General features: G+C 39.0%; 1 protein-coding gene across 1 annotated transcript in view; it reads left to right on the forward strand.

The window, feature by feature from the left end:
• Positions 1-606: 606 nt before the first annotated feature.
• The window catches only part of LOC133313818 (DNA replication ATP-dependent helicase/nuclease JHS1), a 61744-nt gene continuing 43339 nt past the window's right edge, over positions 607-19011 (forward strand). The window contains exons 1-17 of the mRNA XM_061515220.1: positions 607-1023; positions 1652-1823; positions 1916-2124; positions 2342-2404; positions 3060-3242; positions 3330-3383; positions 3464-3525; positions 5127-5259; positions 7082-7192; positions 7342-7438; positions 7579-7661; positions 8250-8309; positions 12955-13110; positions 13253-13308; positions 13395-13452; positions 13529-13639; positions 13714-13770. Of these exons, the coding sequence (XP_061371204.1) occupies positions 607-1023; positions 1652-1823; positions 1916-2124; positions 2342-2404; positions 3060-3242; positions 3330-3383; positions 3464-3525; positions 5127-5259; positions 7082-7192; positions 7342-7438; positions 7579-7661; positions 8250-8309; positions 12955-13110; positions 13253-13308; positions 13395-13452; positions 13529-13639; positions 13714-13770 (2082 nt within the window). The remainder of the gene's footprint in view (positions 1024-1651; positions 1824-1915; positions 2125-2341; positions 2405-3059; positions 3243-3329; positions 3384-3463; positions 3526-5126; positions 5260-7081; positions 7193-7341; positions 7439-7578; positions 7662-8249; positions 8310-12954; positions 13111-13252; positions 13309-13394; positions 13453-13528; positions 13640-13713; positions 13771-19011) is intronic.

Here is a 19011-nt window from a genome sequence, read left to right on the forward strand (position 1 = left end):
ATCTAAAAATGACGTCATTTTGGGCCCAATGTAGATAAGTTATCTACGTTGATTGTAGAAAAAGTGAACCCTATTATATAATATTAAAAGTTTATCAGAAAGATTTCATATTATATGTTAGGGAATTACTTTTCTTATGTTGCATAAGAGAAGTATTATCTTCTACACTCATATTCTTTAAATGGGTTCCATATTTTTTTTCTTTCATCTCCAATTTTTTTCATATTTTTTTTTTCTTTCATCTCCAACTTTTTTTTCTCTTTTATTTATTGTTTGAATAAGAAATAATACTTCTCTTATGCAATATAAGAAAAGTGTTACCGTATATGTTATCGCACCATGTCAACTAAAAGGGGGGCCTTTGTTTGGTTATCAAAAAAAAAAAAAAAACGGGGGCCTTTGTTGTATATAAAAGAAAAAAGAAAAGAAAAGAAAAGAAGGGAAGCGGAGAAGCCCAATGACCGATACTGTTAAGGCGGGAAAACAAAGCATATAAATTCACTCTCTTATTTTTTTTTTCGTTTTTTATGTCATACCTTGTCTTGCAAAACTGGAACTGGAAGAAGCAGTGGAAGATCGAGTAAGTAGAAAAAGTAACAACCCTAAATGCCTCCGAGGAAGAAACCCAACTCTTCTGCTTCATCTTCTTCTTCGTCTAAGAAGCCGAATCTTCAACCTTCCAAGTTCGGCATCCAACACTTCTTCGATCGACACACCCTCCTCACCTCTCAGAAGCTCCAAGCCAACAATGCAAATCCCAATACACCCGTTGTCGGGGTTCCCACCTCCGAGGTTGTTTCCGGTACCTCCAAGGTTGTTTCTAATACCTCCGAGGTTGTTTCCGGTACCTCCGTTCCTCTCCGACGCGGAAAACCTAACGACGAAGAGGGTCCAAATTCGCAGAATACTCCGCCCGAGAATTCGGTGTCTTGGAGGACTAATGCGGCAGAGACTCTCTCCGAGGTGTCTCCAGAGATGTCCAAGTCTCTCTCGCTTAAGCGCTTCAAATTCTCACCTGGGATGGTAAACTTTCTTTTTGTGTGTTTTTTTTTTTTTTGAACCACAAGTTTGATTGAAAACGAATGACATGGGCGACTTCCATTTTGTAAAAAAAAGTTGAAGTGATGAACAATTTTTTTGCTTAGATGCCGTTCAAGCCTGGTCGTTTAGCATCAGTATTTACTATTCAGTGCACATATTGGCCATTTACGAGTTGTCTGGCATTAATGGAATCAGTTTAGTTTTCTTTTATTTTTTTGTCTGACTAATCCCGTTCGAGTAATGTTGAACCTATTCGGCTTTCCCAAGACTATTTTTTCTATTCTTGGGGCTCTCGAGACATTTGCTTAAGGGGAATAAGTTCTTTACCACTTGAACTAATGGATGTTGGTGGAATCACATAAATTTAACCGTGCCTGTGTTTAAACTACTTGATTAATGTACGTTTTTTACTTCACTATTACGTTTTTATTTTAACTCAAATTGCAAATTTTAGTCTTTATTTTGGCAAGTATTGAGTGGGTGTATTTGATAACTACATTTTTTATGCATGTGCTTGTGTGTGAATGGTTCTTTGTGCATTGTGTTATTTGTTTCTTCTTCCCTCCTATGTTTCTGAAATTAGCTTTGTGGACATATATTTTGGGGATAGTTTGTCAAGCAGAGCCAGGATGATGGGGTTGATGAGGTTACATGGAAGATATCCCCGATGAATGAAAGGCTCCAATCAGTTTCAAAACACATGCCTAATATAATCAAAGCTTTGGCTGACTCTTCCAGAATCAACTTTTTGCCAATTCGCAGCTGCTCAGAAGATAAGGCAAGTTTATGAGGAGCATGTTCTTTTAATTTGAGACTTATTAGTGAATAAGATTGTGGTAATAACGATGCATGGTGCAGACTTCTGTGGATAAAGATGGCAAAGTTGAAAAGTTTCTTACTTCACCAACTCCTAAGGCTTCTGCAAAATCTCTGGTGTCAACGAGTAAGTTAGGCTTGAAAAGAATAAACCCAGGCCAAGATGCTGATTTTAACGTCAATGCAACTATTGTGAGTAACTCTGGAGTAGCTGGTGGACAGAGTCCCTTCAGAACTCCACCATCTTTGTCTTATAGCCATGATAAGGTAATTTATCTTCTAGTTATTGGTCCTTACGTCCTGCTCATGGGTTGCTACTATTTGTTTTGTAGAAAAATGGACACTTAAGTGTTCCTTTTCCTTGGTTGAGTTGATTTATTAACTTCCTCCAACTCTTCAAAATTTGTTATCCTTCTCATATATCAAATTGCAAGCTTGAGTTTGTTTTCTTTTTACTTTTTTAATGTTGTGTTTGTCAGTGTAGCTTGCCAAAGATATTGAACATGGTGGACCAGCTGATCAGCTTTACTTAAGACAGCACAAAAAGGTTAGATCTCCCAGTTGATTTGTGTTATAGCAATTCATTTAGACCCAGCTGAACTACTGAGAGGTCCCCTATAATTACTACCAAATCAAATTGGTAATTTGCAACACCTTCTGGGAACAAAGTAGATATATTCCTTTTGATAAAGTAGAGATATAAGAAATAGTTGGATCGGGAAGAAGAAGAAAATGATTTAGTATTTACTTTGGAATAGAAATGATCTAATTTTAGTGAAACATAAGTCAAATGTGTGACATCCCAAACCATAAGGCACAATCCAAACCATGCCTAGAGAGGAAAAATTTGAACCCAAATTTTTTGGAAAAGCATTAAAATAAACAACCAGAATTAATTACTTTAGCACACAGTGGTGCGTTAGGATACATACCTTTTTAAGTTGTCAATTTTGTGTTGCTAAAGTTGTACAGGAAACTACTGTTAATATCACCATTCAATTAAAAGTAGTTTATTTGAATGTTTTCTTTCCCTTACAGCTTCAGGAAGGATACCTCTGAAGTATACATTGCCACACTTTTTTTGTGTGGGTTTCATAAAGGAGACTTGTGACCTATTGCTTATTATTCTATAAAATGATTAAACTTCAGTAGTTCCATTATAAGTGGAAGCTACATATTAATATAAATATTTATTTCTATAGGCATTGCTTGAACTGTTAGATCAAGTTGAAGATGCCATTTCTGTTGACAATGCTACAGTTTATAATAAAAGTACTTATTCCTCTAAATCTCAAAATGGAATTGCTGATAAGCTCCCTGTCCGAGCCAACCATGCGGGAGAAGTTGTTAGTGTTTTCTCCAATACTAATTATTTGGTTTTGGAGGTATGCTTTTTTGAATAAAGCTCTGTTTTACTGGTTCTTCGGAGCACAAAAAATGAATTCTCATTGGCTTTCTGCAATTTACTTTAGGTGTCTGATAAACGTAGGCCTGCTGAATCATCTGCTGCTCAATGCCCATACAAGGTCTAGTGAAGCTCATTGCTACAATTACTTACTGCTGCTAAGAATTTAAGAAATGATTTAGTTGATCCACTGCTTTCCAGGTGCTACGTTTACTAAATGAACAAACTGGAGAAGAGCGGGCTGTAAACTTGTGGGATGAGTGGTAAGCTGGTGTGCTCTAATGTACTTGAGCTTATATCAATGTGTCCATCCTTTATTTGTGGCATTTCTGTCCTATGTATTGGGAATATCGAAATGTTTTTTGATATTGTTTAAATAGTTGCTGTCATAGTTATAGTTATTGTTCTTTATTTTAGTTATTGTATATGCCTGTCAAACTTATACTTCGGGATGTACCATTGTACTCGACCTTGTTTTTATATATTTAATAGATGTAAGGTGCTAGACACTTGACTCCAACAAATTAATTGGTTTTTTTCTCTCTTGATCCTTTCTCTGTCTACCTTTACATTGACATAGTATCCGTCGTTAACGGGGGAAAACCCTAACTGCTAACTGTAACTCTCACCATAGGAGATTTTGTTTCTCTGCTTCCCTGCAGTAGCATGTTTCTCTCTGTTCTCTTGACTGTGCCTCTCTCCATCCCACAATTCAGTCTTCTTTTATCATCACATGCCACAGGATCAGCTTCAAGAGTCCTGATATGTCAGACACTGAAGTTGTATATTCTCCATCCTCTGCATGTGGCTGCCATCTACCGTTGTATTGTCCCTTATGATATGTGGAACAATATTGACCAGAAGCTACTACTGATTTTTGCCCTTATTAGACTTTTTGAGCACTCGGCTATGGTTTTATATATTAATGATGGTTAGTGTTGGTACAAGCATAGAAGATTTTATGCTGTAACCCTTAAAAGCTCTGCCATGAGTGTTTGTGAGTGGGGATGGGAAGATGTGCCCCACTTTGTCACGTCTAGTGCGATAACAGCCGCTCTGGCCACTATTGAGTATTCACTATCTTGCAAAGCATATATAGGTCGATTGTCATTCCATTCAGGAGAAGATATTGTAGGATGCATTGCTACTTGTTTTGTCAATTCTTCTAATCACCAACTAGCAGATGTATTTACTTAGTGTCTCTGTGGTACTTGGGTTGGCTACATTCTTAACTGGCTTGGTGCATTTTTTATGCTCTAGTTTGAGGGGGGAATGATGAAATAGTAGCTGTCATAATTATTGTAGTTATTGTATATAGCTGTACGCAGCCTCATTTAATACCATAGAGTTAAGGCACCAGACACTTACGTGACTCCAATTACAGTAATTGGGTTTTCTCTATACATCTTTTGTTTCTCTAGTTTTATGGTTATTTACTCAAGTTCTTATAATCAAAGCACCCTTAACTAAAGTTTTCGAGTTCTCAGTTTTGTTTTGTCCTGCCTGTTAATTTTTTTTTTTTCATAATCATATTTTGTTGAGATATATAAAACCATTAATGTAGCCTCACCCAACAGCTTAAGCTCTTGGGTTGAATTGGTTCTTTACATAGTATCAGAGCCTCGGTGTACCGGGTTCGATCCTCACCGCCCCTCCACTTTCTTTCTAGTGGAGTTTCTTTCTTCGCACAGGTAGGTGGGCCTGTGCATCGTCCACCCTTCAAGCCCAGTGAGCTCTCGTGTGAGGGGGAGTGTTGAGATATATAAAACTATTAATGTAGCCTCACCCAACAGCTTAAGCTTTTGGGTTGAATTGATTATTTACATATTTCTAACATCTCTAATTCCTTTTCTGAACTATGCAGGTCTTACAGTGTAATTGCACCTGGAGATACTGTGAACATAATCGGTCAATTTGACGAAGGGGGAAATTATGATATTAATCATGATAATAATTTTTTGATTATACACCCAGATATTCTGGTGTCTGGAACACGGGTAGATAGCTTTTTACTCTCTCAACCATATTACATATTTCTGTATGTGACTTCAGTTTCCTTAATTTACTACAAGAAATACAATTTAGGTGATTTGTCAGAATTTTATTTGTGAACAATTATTTCTTACACTCTAATTATGCAACTATATCTTATCAATTTTTCTTTGTAATAAGACTCTTGTCTATTCTACTGTGAATCTGCTTCAAATTGCGATGAACTTTATGTTTATGATTAGTCACATGCATTTTTGTTTTAAAATTCATGACTCGTTTACTTTCCTTGTCAATGGTTGGTAAGAAATATTAAAAGGTTTATATGTTTCTTCCTTTTCTAACTGGGGAACAGAGTTACTGTGCTTTACTGCACTTGTTTCTGGGTTTTTCCACATGTTTGAATAGAATGTTGGGCGTATTGTTACCTCATCATCCACTTTGCAGTCTCTCTTTGCTAGTCTGTTAATAATTTTAGCATTTTATTTAAAGGAAAGTAGAAAATAATGTAATGTTAAGTAATATTGAAGATACTACTTAGTTAAAAAGAAAAAAATTGTGACAAAAGTATGTGTCCTAAATACTCCACTTTAGTTAAACCAAAACTACATTTTTTATTTGATTTATAAAAAAATGGTGCAATTCCAACCAGACAGAACTTTGCGACCTCTTTTGTTGGCGATCACCTGATCATACCCCAAAAGATGGAGTTGCATAAGATGACAATGCACGCACTAGCTTATGGCCCACAAAATTGTAGCTTGTGCCACTATCAATTAGAACCAGCACATTTTGCCTTTAACTATACCCTAATGTTCATTGTCATGGGCTGTGTCAAATCACCAGCGAAGAATAGTGAGAACCCTAGCCACTGGAGATCCAAATTTGGAACAGATTCTGTGTTCCCTGCCTCCTGCACCATTGCATTTGGCCCACTGTTGTCGCCCCCACCTTCCGTTTTGCCCTCATCGAGGATGGTGAGCTGTGAACTTTTTGCTTGGCATTTGTGTCCAGGAAAGAAGGCAAGTCACATTGGAAACACCTTCCTTCATCTCACCTGAGTAAGAGGGATTTTTGTTCACTGAGGATTATGAATGAGTCACTTTACGACCCCTTGAGTGAGATACATTGGGTTTAGAAGAAGAATTGGCCCTTGTCCCATTTGGTCAACAGTATCCCCTTTGTAGACCCAGTACCGATACCTTCCCCCTCACTTTGGGTTGGTTCCTTTAAATTATCACCTTCATGAGAACCTGTATGTCTCCAAGATTTCGATTGGTTTTCCCGTTCCCTTGTTGCAAAGCCTCAATTGATCGTTCTAGAGCCTCCACCCTGGCCTAAATCATAGCCATTTCCCTCAAAAGAAATCTGGTCGGTTGGACCACTGTAGCACTAAGAAGTAGCATAAAAATGGCCACACAGCAACACCGTAAGAAAAGAATCTTTACTGAATTAAAGGTGAAAGATTAAAAGAGCCTAGCTCTTTACAAGGGATAACTGTCCCTTCACTCTGAGATCACCCTCTGTTCTAAACAGAAAAATGCTCGGAAGTCCCTCTACCAAAATACAACTCCCTATTTATACAATATCACCCATCACTAAACTAACTAACAAACTCGTAGGAATATACCCTCCAAGTAGCTGGCTGACCTCTTTGTGAAATACCAACCGTAACATACATTCATTGCCATTCATGGTCTGAACTGTAAGAACTACACTTTCTTCAGGCTGGATTGTCTGTGGTGAATGCCCTAATATGCAGTTCAATATATTATATGTGTTATATGCATGTGTGTGTTTATTTATTCCTATTACAAACGTATATTCCAGGTTGCTGCCAGTTTTAGTTGCCCAAGGAGAACAGTCTTAGATGAGAGGCTAAAATACAATGAGTACTCAATTCCAGCATTAACTGGAACCTTGCTTCACCAAATTTTCCAGGTCTCTAAAATTCATACTTTACTCTGTAAGACATTATATATATTCATATGCTTTCTCATACCTACAAATCAGGCATTAAGCTTCGGTTTCTTTTGCTTCATCATGCCTTTTTTTTTTTCTTTTTGATGCGTTTTGGTTTGTTGCTGCAGGCTGGGCTTACAAAAGATGATCCTACAGTAAACTTCTTGGAAGATTACACAGAAGTGGTAGTACAGAGAAACATTGAAAGTTTGTATGCATGTGGAGGTGTGGTATTGTGTCTTTATGTGTATCATGCATTTATATGTACATACATCTCATTTATAGTTTGGAACTTAATCAACAAAACTTTTTCTCTTTTGAGTGTTGACTGGAGCATTAATTTCTTCTGCATGTGAATATTGCAGTAAATGAAAATGATGTTCACAAAACCTTGATTGATGCTATCCCAAGAATATTGAGTTGGATCATGCTGTTCAAAAATTCGGAGGTGCGTCATATAATTTGTGCTTTCTTTTGAAACATTATTCATGATCATCTTTTGGAATGGAAGGAATTCCTTTGCTGTTTCCAAATGTAACTGTCATTTTGAATGTCATATGGTATTTCTTTTTACCTTTTCTAATACATATAGTTTAATATTTTGTTGAGTAGAAATTTTAATGGTTATAGAGCTTAGAATCGTATCCTAGACTTCGTGCTAATTATTTTAGATATGTTCAATATTGGAGAAAGAGATTTTATGCTATCGTCTGTCAGGATGAAAGAGGGTGGATGGAAAGTTAAGGCTGTTTTGAAACTAGCTTCTTGTAGGATATATTTTGGCAAGAAATTTTGAGTTGCAGATCCCATTTAGTGTTGCATGGATAAGCATTCATATAGTTGTTGCCTAAGTACTCAACAATAAGATGTGTAGCTGTCGTATCCCCAGCAAAATGTGCTACTCTTTTTTTGTGTTTTTTTTTTCTTTAATAATACTGGTTTTATAGGTTCAAATTTTATTTCTTAGTAAAATATTTAGTCATCAACACTTTTCCTTTTGTCAAATAGTGTGACTGATCACATAGGGTTTTGACAGGAAAGAAAAGACCCTAATGTTGGATTTGATGATGGGCGGAAGAAAGTTAGCATATCTGAGGCAAGCTCTAATCTGGTCTCGTGTTCGATTATCTGATCTTTCTTGGATTATTATGCAAATGTATATATACATGATACATCTTGTAGATGGAGTACAATATAACTAAACAAATTGCAAGGGAGCAGTTTATATTCCAATACTTAAGTGCTTATTTGTCACAGATATGCATCTGCCTTTTCAGTTTGGTTATTTTGGAGGATACCTTGTAGTTGTTTTAGTTGTACCTATTCTCTCTTCTATTTTGATATAATTTTTATCTGAAGTCAAAAGAAAGTCTAATTGCTTGTATTTTGCTTAAGCAGTCTCTGCTAGTTTTGAGCATAAATGTTTGATTGTGTATTGCATACATATCCATCCCAGATATGCTAAAAAATGCATGTTACAATGTCCTTGATATTGTATGTTCCATAAAATGAACTTTCTATATAATTTTAGAGGCATCTGTGAATAATGTATATTGAAAAAGGTTTTCAGTATATAGATTTTGAATAATTACATGAGGAATGAGGAGTATTTATACAAGAAAAAATAGTTAAGCATGACTCAGCTATGACTCACCAAACCTAATCACAATCATAAGAATGACTCAGCTATGACTCACTAAACCTAATCACAATTAATCCTAACTAATAGGAAATAAAAACAATCAATCCTAATTAATCTTAATTATTCCTAATAAATAAAAACGGAAAAATATTTGAATTTGAATTCTGATTTTCTACACTCCCCCTCAAGTTGGGAGGTAAATGTTGATCATTCCCAACTTGCCAATCAAGTCTTCAAAGGCTGGCCGGTGTAGGCCCTTAGTGAGAATATCTGCAATCTGCTCTTTGGTAGGAATATACACCATACATACACTTCCATCATCTATTTTTTCTTTGATAAAGTGGCGATCAACCTCCACATGTTTTGTTCTGTCATGGTGAACTGGATTTTGAGCAATACTGATAGCAGCCTTATTATCACAATACACTCTGACAGGTGGGGAAAAAGAGATCTTCAATTCCTCAAGGAGTCTTCTTAACCAAATTCCTTCACAAATGCCATGGGCTAGAGCCCGAAATTCTGCTTTTGCACTGCTTCGGGCAACAACTGTTTGTTTCTTACTTCTCCAGGTCACAAGATTTCCCCAAATATAGGTGCAATATCCTGAAGTGGATCTTCGGTCCAATGCAGAACCAGCCTAATCTGCATCTGTATATATTTCAATCATCCTCTTGTGTCCCCTTTTAAAGAACAATCCTCGACCAGGGGTGTTTTTGAGGTACTTCAGAATTCTATAAACTGCACTCAGGTGTTTTTCCTTAGGAGAATGCATGAATTGACTAACCATGCTAACTGCAAATGCAATATCAGGCCGAGTGTGAGATAAGTAGATCAACTTCTCCACCAATCTCTGATACTGCTCTTTGTCAACTTCTTTCCCATCTTCGATTCCCAATTTAATATTGGGTTCAACTGGAGTCTCCGCTGGCTTGCACCCAAGCATTCCTGTTTCTTGTAACAAGTCTAGAATATATTTCTTCTGAGTTAAAGAAATTCCTGCCTTACTTCGAGCAACTTCCATGCCTAGGAAATATTTGAGAGATCCAAGATCCTTCAGTTCAAACTGATTAGCTAAACATTTCTTCAAAGAGCTTATCTCCTCGCAATCATTACCTGTGACAATTATGTCATCAACATAAACAATGAGAATAGCAATTTTACCACCATTAGAGTGTTTTAAAAATAAAGTGTGATCAGTCTGAGCTTGGAGGAATCCTCTTCCCTTAACAGCTTGAGTAAACTTCTCAAACCACTCTCTAGGAGATTGTTTAAGACCATAGAGAGACTTTTTCAACTTGCATACTGAATCGTCTCCATTTTCAAAACCAGGTGGTGGATCCATATAAACTTCTTCATGTAGATCACCATTCAAGAAAGCATTCTTTACATATAATTGTTGCAAGGGCCAACCAAGATTTGCAGCAAGTGATAAAAGAACTCGGATAGTATTAAGCTTGGCAACAGGGGCAAATGTCTCTTGATAGTCTATCCCATGAGTTTGAGTAGTCTGGCCTTATACTTGTTGATGCTGTTATCTGCATTAAACTTTATTGTGAACACCCACTTGCAACCTACTGTTTTCTTTCCTCTGGGTAATGCTACAGACTCCCAAGTTCCATTTTTGTTGAGTGCATCCATTTCTTCAAAGACTGCATTCCTCCATTTTGGATCATCAAGTGCTTCTTGGATATTTTTTGGTATTTTTGTACTGTCTAACATAGTGTTGAAAGCACGAAAACTTAGGGACAACTTTTCATATGTGATATGATGAGAAATAGGATGAGCAGTACAAGATCTAGTACCTTTTCGGAGAGCAATAGGCACATCTAGGTTAGCTGTATCAGTGTTGCTGGAACTAAGACTCGAGTCAGAATCCTGACAGTCGTCTAGAGGCTCCTGAGGTGATTCTCGCCTGTTGTAAAACTTTCCCCATTTCCCGGGAGGATTTCCATTATCTGACACATTAACTCCCCCTGTCTTTTGCATAATGACTCCCCCTGTCTCCAACGGCAAAGGCAAAACAACAGAATCATTTGGTTTCCAAGACTTATCTTCATCAACCCCAATAGACTCCCCCTGAAGAGAAGTCGAAGGAAAAAAAGATTGTCTCTCATCAAATGTGACATCCACAGAAACAAAGACCTTACGAAGTGAAGATGAGTAACACTTGTAGCCCTTTTGGTTAGGAGGATATCCTATGAAGACACATTTAATGGACTTAGGATCGAGCTTGGACCTTTGATGGGGAGGAACATGTACAAAAGCCACACAACCAAACAACTTGGGAGGAAGGGAAGAATGAGCCCGGAAAGAAGGAAAGGTATGGGTAAGACAAGATAAAAGAGATTGAAAATTTAGGACACGAGAAGGCATCCGATTGATGAGGTATGCTGCAGTCAAGACAGCTTCCCCCCACAAATATTTAGGGACATGCATGGTAAACATAAGAGCTCGAGCAACTTCAAGGAGATGTCTATTTTTTCTTTCAGCCACCCCATTTTGTTGAGGGGTGTTAGGACAAGAACTTTGATGAAGAATACCATGCTGGCTGAGATAGTTTCCAAGAACAGAATTAAAATATTCAGTACCATTGTCAGTTCGAAGAATTTGGATAGAGGTCTGGAACTGAGTTTGAACCATAGCATGAAAGTTTTTAAAAATGGATGCAGCGTCAGACTTATCCTTTAGAAGGTATACCCAACATACCCTAGAGTGATCATCTATGAAAGTTATAAACCAACGAGCACCAGAGATATTTTTTTTCACGGGCTGGACCCCGTATATCACTATGAATCAAGGTAAATGGAGAAGAATCATGATGGACTCTAGGAGGATAAGAAACACGAGAATGTTTTGCAAGCTGACAAATATCACAAGAAAAAGAACTGAGATTTTTATTGATGAATAAGCTTGGGAACAACTTCTGAAGATAAATGAAATTTGGGTGTCCTAACCGACGATGCCACAACAAAACATCATTACAATCATCAGACAAACATACCGAGTGGTTCACAAAATTTTTTCCTTCACAAGAATCTTTTTTTAAATAATAAAGTCCTTCTTCCTCTCTAGCACTGCCAATCATCAGCCCCGAGTCCTGTTTCTGGAAAACACAAGTATTGATAGAAAACTTGGCAACACAATGTAACTCAGACGTAAGTTTGCTGATAGAGATAAGGTTACAAGTAAGAGAGGGAACATGAAGGATTGAGTTCAAAGTAATGTGTTCAGAAAGTTTAATGGATCCTTTTCCAGCAATAGTAGAGAAGCTGCCATCTGCTGTTCTTATTCGTGATCGTTGATAGTAAGGGATATAAGAACAAAATAAGGTTGCATTACCTGTCATATGATCTGAAGCCCCTGAATCAAGAATCCATCGACTACTATTATCAACATGGAACGCTATACCTTGTTGAGCAACATTGCTGGATGGAAATTTACTTTCAATCAACATGGCTGCGTGTGGTAACGCGTAGGGCGGACGCTCCGTCCTTTCTCTAGCGCGTGGCTCAGCAGAATCCGATGGTCCTTCTTGAAACATGTAGATCGGCTCCTTCTGTTTCGAATGGTGCGGATCTTGGTCGGAAATGTCGCCGGAAAAATTTTCCAACGACTGCTGACGACGGTGGAAAGCTGGGATTTTGCCTTCTACAGTGATTGGTAGCCTTACTTTGCTCTTGGGACTTTGTAGGAAGGGAAAATAACCTTAATAATGGTTGGAGGTTGAGTTTTCCGGCGTTGTGCCTCCGGTTTGAATGTGGTTGTGGTGGCTGAGTTTTCTCAGCACCAACCTGCTCTGATACCATATTGAAAAAGGTTTTCAGTATATAGATATTGAATAATTACATGAGGAATGAAGAGTATTTATACAAGAAAAAATAGTTAAGCATGACTCAGTTATGACTCACCAAACCTAATCACAATCATAAGAATGACTCAGCTATGACTCACTAAACCTAATCACAATTAATTCTAATTAATTACAATTAATCCTAACTAATAGGAAATAAAAACAATCAATCCTAATTAATCTTAATTATTCCTAATAAATAAAAACGGAAAAATATTTGAATTTGAATTCTGATTTTCTACAATGTAGGTAATTGATATTGAAGAGATGGCATGGGCTCCAAAATATGGTTTGAAAGGGATGATTGATGCTTCGGTGAGAGTGAAAGTTCAATCAAGAAAAGATGAACCGGAGGAAAAGATCATGCCGATAGAGTTCAAAACTGGAAAAACACCAAATAGCCAGGCAAGATTCTGGTCCTCGCTTCTATTCCACCATAAAAAGTGAGATCAGATAAATACTCCAATGAACACTTTTAAGACACTAGTAAGATTATTAATTATTTATGGTATTCTCCACTTACAACTCTTGCATGTCATATCTTCAGTCATCAGTAGAACATAGCGCCCAAGTGATTTTGTACACTCTCCTGATGTCTGAAAGGTGCAAACTGTTCATTTCTAACAGCATATATACTGAAGAAATTTTCTGAAAGAGTTCTTTTATTCATTTTGTGAATATGTTAATAGGTACCAGAAGGCTATTGATTCTGGTCTTCTATATTATCTCCAATCAGATCAGACACAGGTAAGATTATGTTGCTTTAAATTATCCGTTTCTCTTTGTTAAGAAGGTAATATGATTTTAATTGCTATGTACAAAGGGCATTATGGTTCAAAGATCTGACTTAGTTGGCTTAATAATGCGACGTAATGAGCTAGCAAGTGATATTCTTAAGGCATTAACCTTACAACAATTACCACCAATGTTACAGGTATGGTTTTTTCATAATGTATTTTTAACAAATATATCAGATTGTCTTTATAAGTCTTCATTTTGTGATTGTAGAGTCCTAGCATTTGCAGAGGTTGTCGCCATCTGAATGTTTGTAGCATTTATCATAAGGTACTTCTTTAACCTGGGAAGTGTAGCAATTTAGCATAAATTTATACTTGCTTTTGACATGGACCCTGGTGTGGCTGTATCAAAAATAATTGTTTTAAATTTCTAAATCATGATTGTTGGAAATAATATTAGTTTTATTATTATTAGTTTATTATTCTAGAAGGTTATTTGGGCTTAGCCCATTAGGTCATTTAACCTCTTTAAATAGAGGACTCTTGTATAGTTTCATACACAATTAAAAAAATACAATTTACCTTCATATTATTTAAGTTGGTACCAGAGCTTGTGTTCTGGGAAACCCTGCTTCCGCAAACCCTGCCGTGCATCATACCGGCAACCTTCTTTTCACTCCTAATCCCTATTTAGTCACCAACTTTTTGTTCTCAACCTCGTATCATCAGGAAAAACATCGTCAGCCTCCGTTCATCGCCGGAAACCACCATCAAACCACCGTCCGCTACTGTTCACCGCCGTCAGAGACCTTTTCCGACGACTTTTCCTGCCAACCACCACGCGATCAGAAGCGTCTCTGGCAGGCGACCTTGTCTGTGCAAGCCACGTGGTCATCGGAGAACCCACGCGCCTCCACGCGCCAGTGGACTGTTCCGGCGGCTGAAGCACTTTTCTGGCGCGTGAGCCACCGTCCGGCCACCTTTCCGGGACGGACAACCACCGTCTTGCTCGCCTCCTTGTCCTCTTTCTAGATCTGGTCTCCGTTCGTTGTGGGTCCCATCCGTTAGGAAGATATCGACGAAAAACCCGCTGTTTGGACGATTTTTTGGCACGTTTTTGCGCGATTTCTTGCTTTCTTGCGGTTCTTTGCTATTTTCTGGTCATCTCCTTCATTCTTTGTGATGGAGGGCTCAAGTAAAGCGCTCAACATCTCCGGTACTAACCCATCTCCATTCTTTTCTCGGGCTAGTGATTCCAATTGGAACAGTGGACGCGGTCTCGGACGTGGCCGCAGACAGAGGCCTCATTGCAGTTATTGCCAGAATCTTGGGCATTTTGAAGAACGCTGCTATAGGAAGTACTCTCATTTGAAGCCACCGACTGCCAACTTTGCTCAAACTAATGCTACACCACCTTCTACTGGATTAGTAACTCTTTCAAGTGCCGACTATGAGGCACTTCTCAAGAAGGTTTCTTCTCAGCATCCTACTCAAGACACTGGTAATCATGTTGCTTGTTTTTATCAATCATCTCTTGGACCCTGGATAATAGACTCAGGTGCTACTCATCATCTTTGTGGTAATAAAGATTTCTTCACTTCACTTTCTTATTCTAATAACCTACCCCCTGTCACTCTTGCTGATGGCACTAAGGCTCCTGCTCGTGGAATTGGGGAAGCCAACCCAACTCCCCTTTTAAGTTTGAGTTCTGTTTATTATATACCTGACATTCCTTTTAATTTAATCTCTGTTAGCCAGTTGATTCATTCTCTTTCATGTACTATTACCTTCTCTAAACAATCCTTTTCTATGCAGGATTCGGGTACGGGGAAGACGATTGAAGCAGGCATTGAGTCACGAGGTCTCTACTATCTGATTGCACCGCCTTCTCCAGTAGCCTGTTCTCTCACAGAGTCTCCTGAGCTAATTCACAGCCGTCTGGGTTATCCAAGCCTCTCCAAGCTTCAGCATATGGTTTCCTTTTTATCCAATCTTAAGTCTTTAAATTGTCATTCTTGTCAGCAAGGAAAGCACACTCGCTCCTCCATTGCTAATAGAGTCAATAAAAGAGCTGATGTTCCTTTTCCTATTGTTCATTCTGATATTTGGGGTTCGAGTCGAACAATGTCTGTTTTGGGTTTTCAGTATTTTGTCACCTTTATTGATGATTTCTCTCGTTGCACTTGGGTTTATTTAATGAAAAATCGTTCTGAATTATTTTCAATTTATCAAAAATTTTGTGCTGAGATAAATACTCATTTTGGTGCTTCTATTCAAATTTTGTGCAGTGATAATGCAAAAGAATATGTGTCTCTTGAGTTTTCTAATTTTTTAGAGAAACGTGGGACGTTACACCAGACCACTTGTCTACACACTCCACAACAAAATGGAGTGGCTGAACGTAAGAATCGACATCTGGTTGAAACTGCTCGTATCCTACTAATTCATATGAATGTTCCACTTCGTTTTTGGGCAGATGCTATAATCACCTCTTGCTTTCTCATCAATCGCATGCCCTCTTCCGTACTCAATAACGAAGATCCACAGTGTTTTATTTCCAGGAGCACCTTCCTATCCTCTACCTCCACATGTATTTGGATGTACCTGCTTTGTTCATGATCTTACTCTAGGAAAAGATAAATTAACATCCAAAGCCTTTAAGTGTATTTTCCTTGGATATACTCGTTTTCAAAAGAGGTATCGTTGCTACTCTCCTTATCCCAAGCTTTATATTGTCTCAGCTGATGTCACTTTCCTTGATCAACAATCTTTTCATTCTATCCCATCTCAGATAACACAAGTTGATCAAGTTCTTCCTGTTCCTTGTCTTGATTTGTCTTTACCAGTTGCAGGAGACTCTATCCCGGAAGAGCAACCCCTTGCCTCCATCTCTGAAGACTGTAACACCCCGTATATATCCGGCAATGTTATCATAATATCGTATTAAGCTGCGCTTAATAAAAAAAAATGCGGAATTACTTTTTCTTTTCAATTATGATGCCATTAACATTACCAGCTTGCTTAATAATCAATTAATAAAACATCGCCTGTATGTAATTACAAATAAACAGCTAACTGAAATATCTCATAACATAGATAATAAACGTGTGGCTCTAGTCACGGAACTACAACAACGTAGACCGGACCGTCTAATAGTTTATACAACTCCAAATCAAAAGCACTAACATAAAGTGTCATGGACAATCCCCATGCTCACTCAAATAAGGCAACATGCCCAACATCAGTCTCAACAACATCATATCATAAATAGCGGAAAACATAAACAGCATCCAAATCCAGTCATGCTAACAAATAAGCAGAAACAACAAAATCAGCTAAGCTCCGGCCTCCTGCCGCCTGAGGCATCAGTACCCATACTACCTGATCCTGAAATAAGCATTCCCCAAACGTGGGGTAAGATCTCTAATCTAGAAATCTCAGTAAGTCAGTGAGTCCTCAAGGATCTTCCACCCCAAGCTCACTTACATGTGCAATATAAGTTCAAAAGCAGTTTATCATCTCAAAAACAATGCAATGCAGCAGATAATCATGTCACGTGTGTCAATACTAATCTACTGGCCAGAGACAGTGCAGGTATACGTCTATCACCTACACACCGTGCAAGTACCACTTGCATTCACCCCGGTCCACCATCTTGTATGGCGTTACATACTCAGGCTTCCCGACAAGATGAAACAACACATGCATATTAAAAGCCATTACATGTAAAGTTCAATCAACATATCAAATATCCAAAAGCATGTACACAACATGCATAAACCATACCCCCATGGGACATGGTGGAACCACAACATGTACACGTCGTGGATGTTGGCCAGGTTCGGAGGCAAGGCAAGCCGGTAGGCAACAGGTCCTACTCTACCAAGAATCTGGTATGGCCCAATAAAACGCGGGCTCAGCTTCCTCACTCAGAGTGCCCGTCCAACACCCGTGACAGGTGAAAGTCTCACAAACACGTGCTCACCCTCTCTGAACTCCAGTGGTCGATGCTTGACATCGTAGTAGCTCTTTTGACGATTCTGCGCCTGCTTCAGCTTTTCCCTGATCATCTGGATCTGCAGGGTGGTATCTTGGACAAAATCCAAGCCAAACAACTCACGATCCCCAACCTCCGACCAGCAGGTAGGTGTACGACACCTCCTACCGTAGAGCGCCTCGTAGGGTGCCATGCCCAGGCTAGCATGGAAACTGTTGTTATACGAAAACTCCACCAAAGGAAGGTACCTATCCCATGCCGAGCCCTGCTCCAACGTGCAAGCCCGCAACATGTCCTCCAAGGTCTGGATAGTCCGCTCAGTCTGAGGGTGATAGGCAGTACTCAATCTCAACTGCGTACCAAAAGCTTCCTGCAGCGCCTCCCAGAACCGAGATGTGAACTTCGGGTCCCTATCACTGATGATACTCACGGGCACCCCGTGAAGCCTCACAATCTCGCGAACATACAATCTGGCCAACTGCTCTGTAGTGAAGCTCACCTTCACTGGAAGAAAATGGGCAGACTTCGTCAGTCTGTCCACAATGACCCATATCGAGTCACAGCCAACCTGAGTCTTCGGCAAACCCACAACGAAGTCCATGGAAATGCTCTCCCATTTCCACTCCGGAATCTCAAGAGGTTGAAGTTTACCAGACGACTTCTGGTGTTCAATCTTCACCTTCTGGCAAACCAAACACTTGGACACAAAGATAGCAACATCTTTCTTCATGCCTGGCCACCAGAAGTTCTTCTTCAAGTCTTGATACATCTTAGTAGCACCAGGGTGGATAGAAAACTGACCCTTATGGCCTTCTGCCATAACCTCTTCTGTCAACGGACCTCGAGGAACCACAATCCTCCGCTGGAACAAAAGCAATCCATCATCATTCCAAGACATACCGTCTTGGTTCTTCACATAATCCAGACACTCTCTCTGAACTTGTGCCTCTTTAATCTTTTCTAACAGCTCGTTGACGACATCTGATGCTTCCAACCCGAGAAGTACGCTCGCACACGGAGCGGTCACTGCCAAGTGGCGGAACTTCTCAACCACGTCGAAGTTACCAAGTAGCAAACTGGATGAACTACTGGATTTCCGACTCAAAGCATCGGCTACCACATTGGCCTTGCCAGGATGATACCTAAGCTCAAAGTCGTAGTCCTTTATGAACTCCATCCATCTCCTCTGCCTCATGTTCAACTCCTTCTGGTCGAACAGGTACTTCAAACTCTTGTGGTCACTGAACACCACAAACCTCAAACCAAAAAGACAATGCCTCCAAATCTTGAAAGCAAACACAATCGCAGCCAACTCCAAATCATGAGTCGGGTAGTTCTCCTCATGAGACTTCAACTGCCTCGAAGCAAAAGCAACAGCTCTACCAGACTGCATCAGCACACAGCCTAGCCCCTTTCCAGAAGCATCACAGTAAAGCTCAAACTGCTCCTCAGGATCAGGAAGGATCAACACTGGTGAAGAAATCAATCTTTCCTTCAACTCCTGGAAGCACGCCTCACACTCGTGAGTCCACACAAATGGAGTCTCCTTTCGGGTAAGGCGAGTCAAAGGGA

Source organism: Gastrolobium bilobum, unplaced genomic scaffold, assembly GCF_033153095.1.
Source record: "Gastrolobium bilobum isolate Gb01-03AN ecotype WA unplaced genomic scaffold, APGP_CSIRO_Gbil_v1 utg27207, whole genome shotgun sequence".
NCBI lineage: Eukaryota > Viridiplantae > Streptophyta > Magnoliopsida > Fabales > Fabaceae > Gastrolobium > Gastrolobium bilobum.